At 35.3% G+C, this 14175-nt stretch overlaps 1 protein-coding gene across 1 annotated transcript in view; it reads right to left on the minus strand.

The window, feature by feature from the left end:
* The window catches only part of USH2A (usherin), a gene marked incomplete at its 3' end in the record, with an annotated part of 396540 nt that overhangs the window by 186198 nt on the left and 196167 nt on the right, over positions 1-14175 (minus strand). The window contains exons 32-33 of the mRNA XM_081997162.1: positions 4700-4859; positions 4039-4210 (exon numbers count right to left, since the gene is read on the minus strand). Of these exons, the coding sequence (XP_081853288.1) occupies positions 4039-4210; positions 4700-4859 (332 nt within the window). The remainder of the gene's footprint in view (positions 1-4038; positions 4211-4699; positions 4860-14175) is intronic.

Consider the following 14175-nt stretch of genomic DNA (forward strand, 5'->3'; position numbering starts at 1 on the left):
TATACTCACCGACTTGCAACACACTTAAAAAAATTATCTCGATGAATAGTCATTGAGAAAAAAATGCCATTCAGACAGTCCTGCACTTCATGACAGCACACAGTGGTGTGCATATGCAATTAAAGTAGAGAAAAAACACTCTATTATAAATCAATCTGTAACTGTTATTATTACATGTTTATGGATAACAAAGTCAAATCTTTTCTCTTTCAGTTACCAGAGAAGAAAAGATTGATTACATGATTTTTACATTTTGCTTGATTTTGAAACAATACAAAGTGCATAGAAAATGTGCATATCACCTCATATAAACAGGTTTTTAAAATTTTATATGTACAAACATAAGATGACACAGCTATGGTCCTTATGTGTGCTGGTTTTCCAATTAGTTGCACTAAGATCAATGACAAGAGACAGGAGTTCTTAGAGAAGTTAAAAAAAATATAAGAATATATAAATTCTTTACTGGATTTAAAGATTTTTGGTTTAGTTTGTTGTTTATTTTTAATTTTATTGTTTATTTAGAATTTTATTATTTAGTAATAAAATAAATCAAGACCTGAATTCAACAAAGATTCAGACTCAGACATACTCTTAATGAAAACTTATGGGATCACCCTGTGTATTTAGGAGTTGCCCATGTGCTGAAGTGGACAAGTAGCCCACTCTGGATCATCAGCACACAAAGAAAAAATAACCTTGCTGTCCAGATCTCCAGGAATAAAATGTTTCTCTCAGTCTAGTATATTTTATTTGAAAGAATTAGCTTCCATTTCCCATTTACCAGTATGTTTCAAATCAGAGAGCCATCAACATATTTCCTACCCTGCTCCAAAAGTGTACACTAGCCTTATGGGTAAAAATAAGAACTGTTTGTAAATCAAGCTATTTTATACACCAAGATTGTTTTGATTTCAATGGAAATTACACTCCCAACACAACTACAGAATGACGCCCTGTGTTCAGACTGGGCTGTCAAATAAAGATGAAATAATGCAACCTCAGTTTTGGGAACATCCAAAAATGGCATTTACTTTAAACATGATAGTATTTAAAAAAAAAAAAATCAGTTTAGACATATTTTCAGATAACTGTTAGCATTTTGATAAGGAAAATATTTAAGAACATCATCCTTCCAGCAAAGGCAGACTATTTTTCAAATTATTTTGCTTCTACTGGATTTGTGAAGAAGCCAAAAAGACCAGCTCTGGAAGATCTCTTCCTCGTACATTCCTTACTGCCTTTCTAAACAAGTTCCACAGAGTCTTCCTCAGCAGTGGAGGGCTTTTTCATTCAAGGGCTCAGTAACAGCAGCCTTCCTGTTCATTTATCTCTTGAATTTTATGAAGCTCAATTTATGTATCTCTGAAACTTTCTGGGGTATGAAGTTTCTGATTCGTCTAATGAAAAATCAGTAAAAGAAAGCTCATCTACATTTTAAATAGTGGGATTTTAGATTAGTGCATCCAAATGGACTGGACATTGCTGGAAGTCAGGCAATCATATCTAGTGATGCTCAAAGCTATGAAATCCTACACCCAGATCAAGCCCCATTGTGCCACTCTGAACTTCACTGAGAAACAGATTTGAGGCAAAATTTGCAAAGGGATAGATACAAACCACATAACAAGACACCAGGTGGTGATCCTCCAGCTAGCACCTGACCTAGCTTACCCGCACAACACAGCTGTGAGGAGACACTAACTTAACAGTTAAATCTCAAAAGCACTCAGGTCATATAAATGGGAGTGCCACCCCCGCTACTGAATACAGCCTCTCAGCCTTTCATTTGCTTTCAGATTGGCCTGGCTCACACCCATCCACCCTAGAGCATGAACAGAGCAAACACAAGTTCCTTTGCACTAATCCATGGAGATGTGACCTTAAGATTTCTCTGCTGACTTTTGGAAAGAAGCATTAGATTTGCTTATAGAAGCTGCTGCCCTCATTTGTGAGTACAATTGCTACATAATAAATGGCAGTAATCAATTGTGAAAATTGGTAACAGCATAAAAATATACATATTTTGTTAACTTTATATTTCATTTACTTATATTAACCTTGTCATACAAAAGTTAAAGCCAGCAGCTTGTGAAGTGCTGAAAGTTCTTCTGATGAGGATTCTCATTCCTGCGTTCAAAGCTGCAACTTTTGATAACTCCACTTCCAATTTCCCACGTAAACCAAAACCATTTTTTGCATGGATACAAAACAAAACTAATATTACCTGTGAAACAAGGAAAACAAAAAGGTTCTAGCTGATAGAAATATTTCATTCTAACAAAAAAAAACCCAGGAAGCAATTAATTACATTTCCAGTGTTGAAGGTATGCTATTGTTGTTTTTACCTTAAAAATGTTAATGAAATTCAGATTAAATTATCTGTGAAACACTAAATATTTCAATTTCTTTCCAGGTGTGTGTGTTTGGTTTGGTTTTTGGGGGTTTTGTTGTTGGGTTTTTTTTCATCAAGTATAATATTTGGCCACATTTAAGCTTCAAAACTTCTAAATCTCTAATATTACATTCTTCTCAAACTAGTCTGACAAGTTCTAAATACAATGTGTTCAAATGTTTTAAGAAAGCTATCACCTCAAAGATAAGAAAGGGCACTTCATGCACTTTTAGACTTGCCATTTTCAAAGCTGCAAGGACATTTAGATCTTCCAACCTGCCTATCACAGACCATTGCATTTTATCCAAGTCAATTGGTTTCCTTCATCACCAGAAGAAATTATTCTTTCTTACTTTCTGGTTACCACTGATGCAATGCAAATATATTAAAAAAAACCCCAAAACTCAAAGAAGTGAGAAATAAAATATAAAGATCCAAAGTTCCTAAAAATGGATTCAGTAACTTCTGGAAAACCTGTACATATTAATGAAGTAAAAACAAAGTCCACACAACACTTCTTTGTTTTAACCATACCCCAAGGCAGAGACACCAAAAGAAGCTGTCCCAGCTGCTCTCCAGATCCTAGCTGTTAATTCTCCCTGATCCTCTTTCCTTGTGCCCCTGTGCACAAGAGCTGGGCAGGAGCGAAGAGCTGTGGCACAGTGAAGGACAGCACAAATACTTTCGATAGTCCTACTTGCTTATAAAGGCATAAAATGCTTGTTGAAGTATTGCCTTAGTTTTGGTCATGGTGCTATTTTATACGCTATACAATTTACTATGCTGAAATGTCTAAGCACAAATGAATTAATTTCAACATGAATCTAAGCTTTAATTAGACTGAATATCCTTGCTTTTTCAAGTTCAAGTCAAATCCTTATCATTACCTGAAGGTAGTTTATTTTTTGTGGTATAATATTTAGAACATTCAAGAGCATGTTAAGAAAAAATGAATGCATATCCAGTCTACATAAATGTAAATTTATTCATAATCAAGAGCAGAATATTTTTCTATGGCATTTATCAAAGCAAATATCCTTATATAGGTATTGTTATAAAATGAACAGTGTGCTTAAAACAAGGGACAATCCCATGCTTTTATGCACATATTTTCAGTTTTTTTAGTGAGCTGAAGATGTTCTATTTCATCACAAAATAAAACCAATGATAAAGAAATGCAATGAAAACACCAAGGTCTTCTAAAATGTTTTCAATAAGCAAACTGTTACTTTACACGGAACTCTTTTCCTCTCTGCTATTTCCTTCTACATACAGATTTTATGAAAAAAAAAAAAAAAGAGCAAATTGTCATGGTACAAAATATGAAAAGTTAAAATTTTCAACTAAATTCAACATTTTCTTGTAAGTTTAAATCCTTCATATATTTCTGACCAATTCTCTATTAGTTACCATGCAAATTATCCTTGGAGAAAATCTGTATTTAAATTACATACAAATGTATGTAGTTTTTGAATGTAATTTGTGAAACAAAACACCTACTGTCGTTCAGGATGTTAAGAACAAAGAAGCTAAAGAAGTTGTTAAACAAAGTGGACACATGAACCATTAAGTATTTAAGATGTTAACAAAATCAGAATAATTTTCACCATTTTACACCTCTACTACACATCTTTAAAACTTACAGCTAGTTTTATGAGGTATTCAGTACCCGGGAAAAGCTTCTGAATTGTAAAATCCAGAAAAAGTTCTGTGCTGTTATAGATTACATTCCACTTTGTAAAATTCTGCTGATTGTTGGCAATATAAATTATATAGCGATCTAGGATTCCATTTACTTCTACTGGTTCTTTCCATCTGCAAATAAAAGCAAAATATGATTAACACTGGCAAAGATTCAGACCGTACTGAAAAATGTAAGGCTTTGTTTAGGGGACTTATTTTAGGTGTTTATTTTAAGAATTTGAAAGCATAGTTTTGCAACCATAAAGATAAATCTAAGGTATACCTCTAATGCAGTATTTGTACTCAATAGATAAATGATTACAGTAACACACAAAGCAGGGGCTACAAAATGGGCATATCAACAGAACATTTCCTGCACTGAAGTTTGCAGAGGCTATGCCCATATGTAGGTTATACTGATTGCGTAAAGACAAAATGGAAATTAAGTTGGCAAGTGATAATCAGAAGGTTCACAGAACCACTAAACTAATCACTTCTATGCATTTAATCATAATAAATTTAATTTTATGTCACAAACCCTTCCCCTGATTGAACTCACTGGAATTCTTGAATAAACTGATGCACTATTGTCTTGTCAGGAAAGAAGAAATCCTTACTTACTGTACATATATCGTTCTAGAATCCAAAACCGTCAGGACCGGGGCATCTACGTGAGATGGTGGCAGCTGTGCTGTAAACAAGGTGACCTGGGAACTGTTTGTACAGCCAGCAAGTGTGCATGCAGTGAGAAGAAACTGGTGTGGCGTAAAAACTGCTAAATCTAGGGAAAAAAAAGGGAATATGAATTTACTTTGCATAGTAATTTTACCTTATTTTTCTATAACTTTCAGAGGGTAGTGAATTCAGAAAATCAAGAGGAAGAGGGACCTGTATCTCTTAAATGTTTCAGATTTGTCCCAGAGGAGAGAATAGGTGCTGGTTGTTTAATAGCAAATAACTGCAAATTTTGACTACTAATAGATCTACAGAGCACGCTTTGGTTGAGATGACCCCATTGTAGAGTACATTTACACTACAATGTATACTACCCAAACAAAAAAAAGATGTTAGCCTCTTAGGTGCTACATACTATATTAATTTACTACAGTGGCAAATGAACACCTTTAAGATGATTAAATCCAATCAAATTAATGGAAAAACAAGTACAGGTTCATTAACACAGCCAGACTATATTTTGTTTTAAAATGTGCTCTATGATACATTAAAGTCAAGCATCAATACATACAATGATTCACTTCATGCAGATTTCACTTTAAGCATGAAGACAAAGGATGCTCATTGTTGCCACCACTCATACTGGTCTGTTGTCTCTTTGCCTGTTTGTCTTCAGCTGCATGAACATCAAACATTTGTAAAATATATTTCAGTAAAGACAACCTGTCTAATGCTATAGCAAAACAACTGTTAAATAGTTATTTATTATGAAGCTATCTTGAGTTTCAATTACTGCAGATGATGAATAAAATGTAGCATTTTTGCTGAATAAATATTCTAAAAGATCTTTAGCTTCAGATATTCTTCCCTGTACTAATAAAGGAATGTTTGTCAGAAAAATTATAGTAGTAAAGTAATGCAGACATAATTTTCTAATCTTCTTCATCTTTTTATTAAAATACAAATCACAGATTTAATGAGAAAATCCTTTAAGAAGGAATTTACAGTTGAGGTTTTGGCAACAGTATAAGGTATACAAGTAAAACTCATATGTTATAGATACACATTTTTAGTATGCCAGAAAAGTTCTGGGTTTTTGCAAGACAACAAATGCTAGTGTTTGATGAGCCAACCAGTATCAAACTACCATTTTGTACAAAAATATTTGTGAGCACAAATTAAAAAATTGCAACTGGTTTACAAAGACACCACCGAAGCAGAAATGTTGTAGACCCAACTTCTTTCTCATTAGGTTTCCCCTCATATAATGTCCCTGCTGCAATGGAATTCCTTCTGATTTACTCCACTCTGTGTGAGGAGAGAATGAACTCATGCTTTTTTATTGAAAACGCCATATCATTCAGTGGTACCGCTCTATGGAGTACTTGGCAGTGTGAGTTAAAAAAAAAATGCCATAACTAAAAAAAAAAAAATCAAGTGAATGCCTGTAACACAGTGACATATTTAATCAACATAATGGGGCTGATTCTACCAGGGTTAAGCAGTGCTTATGTGGGTGAGAGGGGGAAAGCACGCTCCAGAGCAGGTGCTCAAGCTGGCTCAGCAAGCAGAGAAAGTAAACTCTGCATACTGCACCTACTGTATTGCCCTCAGTAGCGCACACCTTCCTGGATCCCTTGTTCCTTGCAGCTGCCATCAGAGAAGGCACAAAAAGTACAGGTGGAGATGGAAGTCTGCGAGACAAGTGTCAGATATTCCATGTTCTGCGTGGGCAAACAAGTGGCAAGAAGGATTTTACTTTTAGCAATCATAAAATGAAGGGCTGAAAGCAATCCATGGCACCTATTTAATTCCTATCCTTGTAAACAGTGAATACACATTCTTCTCTCTAAGTTGAAACTGTATTGTGGGACTTCATTTAGCAGACTGAATATAACACAAGGGAATAGCGAAGAGAAGAAGAAAGAGTGTATTTCTCCTTTTTCCCATTTTTTTATAGTGGATGACTCTTTTTCTTGAACACAGATTTGGGATGGGGGTTGGGGACGGGTATTTCTCTCTCCTTTAAGGAAAACTCCTCATCAAGGAACTGCTTTTTTAAAAAAATAGCTTGTCCTGAAACCCTGATTTGATGCACACTGTAGCTGATGAGACTACTTGCATGCATAAGTTTCTAGAAATACCTAGTTAAATTTGAAGAGGAAGGAACTTTGTCAAGGATGAAGAGAATGGAAGATGGAAAAATGTTTTATTTCCCTTGCTGAAAAAAACAAGTGACCGTAAATTACTATGTGCGTTTCAGTGCCTGGAATGGAGAAAACAAAAAGACAAGACAGGGAAACAGGCAAAATTTGAAAGAACAGGAATAATAAGGAATGGAAACACAGGACATATGAACAGCAAGATCCTTTAGGATGAATTAATAAGCATACTGAGAGGGGAGGGAAGGAAAGGAGAGGAGAGGTTAAAAAATAAGAGCAGAAAGATAAAATATAGAAAAAAGCAACATGTCACCAGGATCAAAGGAAAACTTTATTCCTCATCTTGATTTAATAATGCCAATATGTTTTGACTAATAAATGCCAAATAGAAAGTTTCAATGGAATCTGAAAGATTTTGGTGGCATAGAGGCTAAAAATAAAAATTAAGTTAGTGGGAGCAGAAAAAGAAAATACAGAAATTAGAAACCTAACAATGTCACTCAAAGCATGAGCTCTGCAGTCAATGAAAATCTCTCCATAGACTTCCTCAAGGTTTGGATGAGCCTGCAAATATAGTGTAGGTAGTATTTCTAAAAGCTTAAAACCAGAAACTGACATACTGAACAATAAAAATCGTATTACATCATAATTGATGCAATTATTTGTCACAATCTGATTTGGCAGATATTTTCCTATTTAAAGTTCAAAGTGTTCCATAATGGATCAATGGATTCAAACAATTACAGATACAAACATGAATCTGAATGAGGAGGGAGGAGGTTCTTAAAACTACAAAGCTACTGTTTGTCAAGGTCCTCTAGCAATAACATCTTTTTTTCCATTTGCTTGATTGCATGATTTGCATAAGATCAAATGTAGGCAGTTGTGGCCGTGAAAAACAGATCCCTCTCAAACACTTTAGAAATGGATCCACAAGCATTATCCAGACATGAGTTACAAGAAAATGCATCCCAGTGCATGGAAAACTCAGTGATTAATGTCAAACAAACTATGATTTACAATATAGGGCATGAATTATATGTTATTTTACAATTGATTTCATGCTGTTGCTGGAAGAATTTCATTGATCTCAATTTACGAAATGAATACAATAAGCAGACAATTATTTTCTTTTTAACTCACAGCAAAACCTGAAATTTTTTTCTTACACATTTGCTTTATCAGGTTATATTCCTATGTGTTCCACAATCCCAGTCCCCTGTGTTACTTTAAAATAATATCAGAAGGTTCTTATTGCAATTTTCCAATAACTACTCTCTTAAATCACTTATTTCTTACCAAAACAAAGTTAAACTTAAAAATTTTAGAGGTTTACTGAGAAAAACCTAAATTCAGGATTTGATCTTGTACTTGTTTCTGGACTCAGAAGGGCAAAGAGCACCAAAGGCAAAATTAAAACGAGAGTTTCTTGGGGGTACAGGATTCCCTCAAATCATCCTAGCAGGTAGCCAGAAAAATAATTCTACATTTTTCACATCAAAAGAAGAACACGAATAAAACTCCACATATTTGTTTTAAAATTATTACTTACTTTCCCCAAAGAAAAAAAAGGCGGGGGGACGACAGGAGAGAGAGGATCAACCTGTCTTTTCATCTCTTTGACCTCAAAGACAATACAAACAAACTAAATTATTTTCTAACTCATATGTCAGCAAGAGAATTGCTAACTACAGTGGCTATCATTAAAATTGACATTTGCATACCACTACAGTTATTATATGTGCGGTATATGTGGAAGTTCCCACACTAACCAAGGTAACTATCTTAGATATCACAGTAAATCTGACTATAGTGGTTGGTATATATCCAGTTTATAATAACCACCAGCATAAGTCCTGATAGCACAATCAATGCATGAGACAGAAAGAATAAAGAATGACCCTGTTTGCATGGTCAATAAGAACACTCACTTTGCTTTGATGAAATTTAATGGGAAGTCATCGAAAGATAATACGCAACACTGCAGTGCTACTTTTAGCATGGAATTTGAGAGATGTTAGTAAGATAGAGATGAAAAACATAGTTAGTAGAGTAAAAAAAACCCCACAACCCTGAAATTAGCGATTTAAAAACTTGAATCAAAACATGAGCTTTGCCATCAAGATGTCAGAGTACATCACAGTTCAAAAATAACACAGTAGTAATGTCTGCAATGTTTTAATTTATCTGTAATATGCAACATCCTGTGTTCAGTTTTACAGCGAGCGAGTCACATACCCTTTGTTCCTCGCCTCTTCCACCCTATTTCCACTCTCCCTGCTTTCAGGCAGTTATTATAAGGACCAGAAATGGCAACGTCCTGTCCTGGTGAGCGCTCAGTTGAAACGTGACTTGCGTAAGGAACCCCACATAGTTTCAGTAAAATAATTGAGACAATAGCTATCCCATTGCTATATTCAAAGGAAAATAATATGGCAGCAGTGGAGCAAGGGATTGTTAGCAACACAATGAAGAAAACCTGCTGAGACAGTATGAAGATGAAAAACTTCCAAAGAATTCCAATCACCGTGTTGTTTATGTAGGTAGACTGTACTACTACTTCAGCTCATTACTCACATCCTTATTCTGTTCTCTCATCTTCTTTCTCATAGTTTGTTAAATTAACTCACAGTAACTTAATATTTAATTAGAAGGTAAACTCTTTGGGACCATAAATCTGCATCACCAAATGCAACTATGTCCCCATCTGATTTTTATGCACTACCAAAAAAACAAACAACCCGGAATTCATAAAGTAGGTGCCAAGATCATATTATCAGGCTTGCTCCATAAGACATCATTAGCAGTTCTTTCCTTTCCACTGCTTCCTGAAAGCAAGCAACAACTCATATATAACTTTTAGTACAGTATAACCTGCTTTCTGTATTTATAAAGCACCAATCACTTAATTATACTGACTCTCAAAGAACCATCACTAATGTACAACCTCCTCTGGGAAGGTATTATACTAATGCTGCATCTTTTCGACAGACCTCCTGTGAACTCCATGCCATACTCACCACTCCCTTGAAAATATTTCAGAAAAAACAGGGCATCACAAATGACACCACTTGCTTACTTCAGGCAATTCAATCAAGCCCAAGAAAACAGTGTGTTCATGTACCTAACTGTACAAACTAGAAATTAATGGCCTTTCACAGGTAGAACTGGCCCATCAGTTGAAGAAAACAGCTATCTTCCAAGATAGCAGCAAATTCTGCCAGATATTAATTAATAATTAACAATGTTCCAGAGTGAGAATTAAAAGAATTTTGTGAAGCCACTGAAAACAAGGGCAAGAAATAGAGAGAGACTAAATAAACTCAGGGTCAAAAATAATTATTTTCAGGAAGCACCATAAGCTGTTGTTCTGCTCTCTAACCAGCAAAGACTTTGACACAATGGCATATGGACGAAACAACTTTGCTTCTAGCTAGCCAACAAATGCTGATGTGTTTTACAAGCTATTTGCTCAACAGTAAATATCGCTGGGTTTCCAAATTACTCATAAAGGAGTAAATCCTCGTTCCATTTTAGGTTTATATACTTCAGAAGAGTTTAGGAAAAGTGCAACTTCCAGGCCCCTTCTCAGAAATCAAAGAACATAGCACAAAACTATGTATCACATGGGAGAACCAAAAACATGACAGTCATGTTGGACTGTGGTAAAAAAGCAAATAAGTTATACTCAAAAAGAAAAATCCTTTGGCACAAATGTGAAGTAAAAGGATATTTAATCATCTCAGTTTGCAATGATTCCAAACAATTAATGGAATTATTACATGCACAAGGTAGAACTACAGTTCTCTTTTTGGCAAAGTGGTAGCTTCAGAGTACTTGAATGTTTTTAAATATAATTATGTTTTAGCAGAAAAGATTATAAAGTCTATTCGTTTCCACATCTAGTAACAGTGTGTCTTGGTTATACTCTTATAACCCTTAACTTTTGTATGAAAACCTTTCTGCCATTTATCAGCCCGAATTGGTGTAGTACTTTGAGCACAAGCTCATCCCTCAAATGTTATGCTTCATCCTGGCCAGTTCAAAAGGCCATGTTAACCTCCATTCCTCATTATTGTGTTTCTTTTTTCCTTTTTGTTTTTTTGGTAAAACTATTAGTTTTAACATTAACTTAGCAAGGTACATGTCTTTTTAATTTAATATGCATATTGTTCCTTTTCCATTACAAAAATTGGACTACAAAGATTCCAGTCTTTTATTTTAAAGCCACATTCCTGAGATAGTTACTGTAGGTACCTTTTCCAGACTGTTCTCACCCTCCAGTTAGAACACATCATCTTGAAATCCTAAAGGTGCTCAGCTGAAGAAAACTCAAATCATATGGACTGCTACATACCACATTGCTTAGAAAATGTTGAAGGGAAGCATCAGAGAAGGACATTTACACTTCTCTTTCTACCCTTTACCTCCCTGATTCCTTGTGCGACTGTAAAGACATCTCATGGCACTGACCACAGAAGAATCACTGTGCTGCGTGAAGCTCCTTGGAACACTCCTCTAACATCCCTGGCCCACCATCATCAGCAACCATCAGAAAAATATAGAGGTGTTTTGGGGTTGGTTTTTTTTTTAAAGACTTCTCTTGCTGCCAAAACGACACATAGCCAGTCAGTGCAAACGTTCAGCATCAAATGAACCTAATGAACTTCCAAGTTATGTCGTTGCTAACTAGAATTAAAATATCATGCATTGTCTCTCTGGTTTACTTCAATTATAACAGATGGGTGAATAAGGTAAGTTTGAAGGTCAGAGGGGGACAAAGGAGAAAGAGGACAGAGCACATTAATTTTTACCAGGCACATGAAGAGAAGTAATGGTGGTCATACCAATATCACTATCTTCACTTTATTTCTCTCTTTGTCATTTCTTTGCACATCATATGTCCTGACGCAACCCTATTTTAAGATTTAAATGAAAATTTCCATTCAGGAATGCTTCCAATCCAGTCACTGTATTGCTATCAACTTAAATAGAGGGGAGTTGTTAGAATACATCATGAGAACCATGATCTCTCAGCCAATGCTAAGCCCAAAAAAGTGAAAGTGGGAAGAAAAAAAAAAAAAGTGTTTTGAACATTTTACCTCCGTATTACTTCAGTTTTATGCTTACAAATGGAAAATATATCTGCACTAGGCAACTACATTGCAAATTTGAATCTCAGATACCTGCTGCTATAAAACTGGAACTACTCTGGATTCACATTAGTATGACCAAGAACCCCTTGGCTCACTTAACAGAAGTACATCCTCTATTCCCAAGTAATTCCGATCTTGCTGCAGCAGGAGAAACAAAATTCAGATCCACCTTACATTGGTGCTGAGTTAATTGTATCAGGTCAAGAGAAGTGCCTAACTGCTGCTTTTACAACCCACTGAAGAACACATACAAATGTGCAGCTGTGGTGAGAGAAGCCAGTAAGATGTTAAGTACTATAAGAATATATGGTAAGTAATACAGCAACTATTACTATCCATTTTATATAAATCAATAGTGCAGTCTCATCTGGAATAGTATACATTACATAGTACAGAAATAAAGTCTGTCTGGAAAATGGCAGTGAGAAAGCACAGGCTTACAGACACACTCTTAGGAAGAGAGGCTGAAAAAACAACCTGAGAAAAGGAAACAAAGAAGATGACACACCTTACAGGTATACAAGATAGTAAGTGCTACATAGAAAAGCAATTAGGGCCCTGCATTGCCATGAACTCCCTTTCAACAATACGGGGGGGGGGGGGGAAAGGACATCCAATAAATTTAGAAAGTGGAATTTTCAGAGAAACTCACACCACCCAAAATCATGGAACATCTACTGCTGACAAGAAGATTCAGGTTTATCTTTATAAATCAAATTCTGGGGAAGAGACAGCAAATATCAGCATCATGGTTTTTAAATTATTTTTATAAGCATCACTGTAATTTTCAAACCTGTGGAACAGAGTCCTGCAAGGTTGCTATATTTCTCTCTCTGCATCTGCGGAACTCTGCAATACTATATTTTATTTTCTTTTTTAAGGTTTCCTGCCTAAGCAAAGCAAAGAGGGATGGGAGGAAGGAAATTAAGTTCCAAAATAAATATTACCTTTGACAAAAAGTAAAAAATCTTACTAGTGGATTTTTACTTATCAAAATTGAATATGCATACTAAATCACAAAATACCATTTTAACCCCAAAACAATTGTTTTAATCAACAAAATATTCAACAACAACAAAGTTCATCAAGTAAGCTGAAACTTGAGAGAGCATACTCAGACTAGAAATTGGAATCTAAACAAGAAAAACATGACAATGGCTGTTTGAACTGGTATCAACTAGAGGTTACAGATCAGTGGTTTATAGGTTATAAGCTTTATTTAGCTATTTATGCATTTTACATCCATTAAGGGCAACTTGTTCCACCATTTTGTATAGTACCAAGCATGCAAGATGATTAGAGAACAACTCTCACCATCCAGGCAAGGCATCACGTGATTTAAGAGTTTCTGTAGAAGAGATATCGTCACCTTCCTAGGACTAGGACAGCTCTGTATATCTGAATTATAGTTGGAGAAGAAAAGGTTTTGCTAAAACATTACTGTAGTGCTGGAACAAGGATAGTGGGAGGACTCAGCTTCTGAGCACTGTTTCTAAACAAGACAATTTATAGCAAGTTAAATCTGTTGCAAGACTACAAAAGCTAAGCTAGGTTTCAGCTGGCCACAGAATTAGAAGCATATTAAAATATACTGTGCTTCTACCTGCTCTCCTCTGCCCTTACTGGAACAATCAGCCCCAACTGTTGAGTCATTAATATGGTCAACATGTGGTTGGGGAAAATTATTGGGAATTCTTTTTCCTTTTTTTTTTAATTTACTTGTTTTATATTTATTTTCAAAATGCACACGCACAAAAAAAACAACAACAAAAAAAAGAAAACCCTGAAACAGCCAAAGTTTTTTTCAACTTGACATGTTGCACTACCCAGTTATGTCATGTAGTGTCAGTAATGCCATCAGATAACATAACTGCCACAATCTGATGTGATGCATTAAACTGGGATTACCAGAATAAATCATGTTTGTGGATACACAGATCACAGGTGGTGCAGTCAGCTGCTCTGTATTATGGTGTATCTATAGGATGTGCAGATTAGGATATGATGTTCAGAGGCTTGTTCTCATTTGTGAAGTGCTTTGCAACCATAACTCAATAGTAAGGAGCCACCAAACAGTTATAATGGCATAAACCATCATCAGGGA

This window comes from Phaethon aethereus (genome assembly GCF_964289735.1).
Source record: "Phaethon aethereus genome assembly, chromosome: 3".
Lineage (NCBI taxonomy): Eukaryota > Metazoa > Chordata > Aves > Phaethontiformes > Phaethontidae > Phaethon > Phaethon aethereus.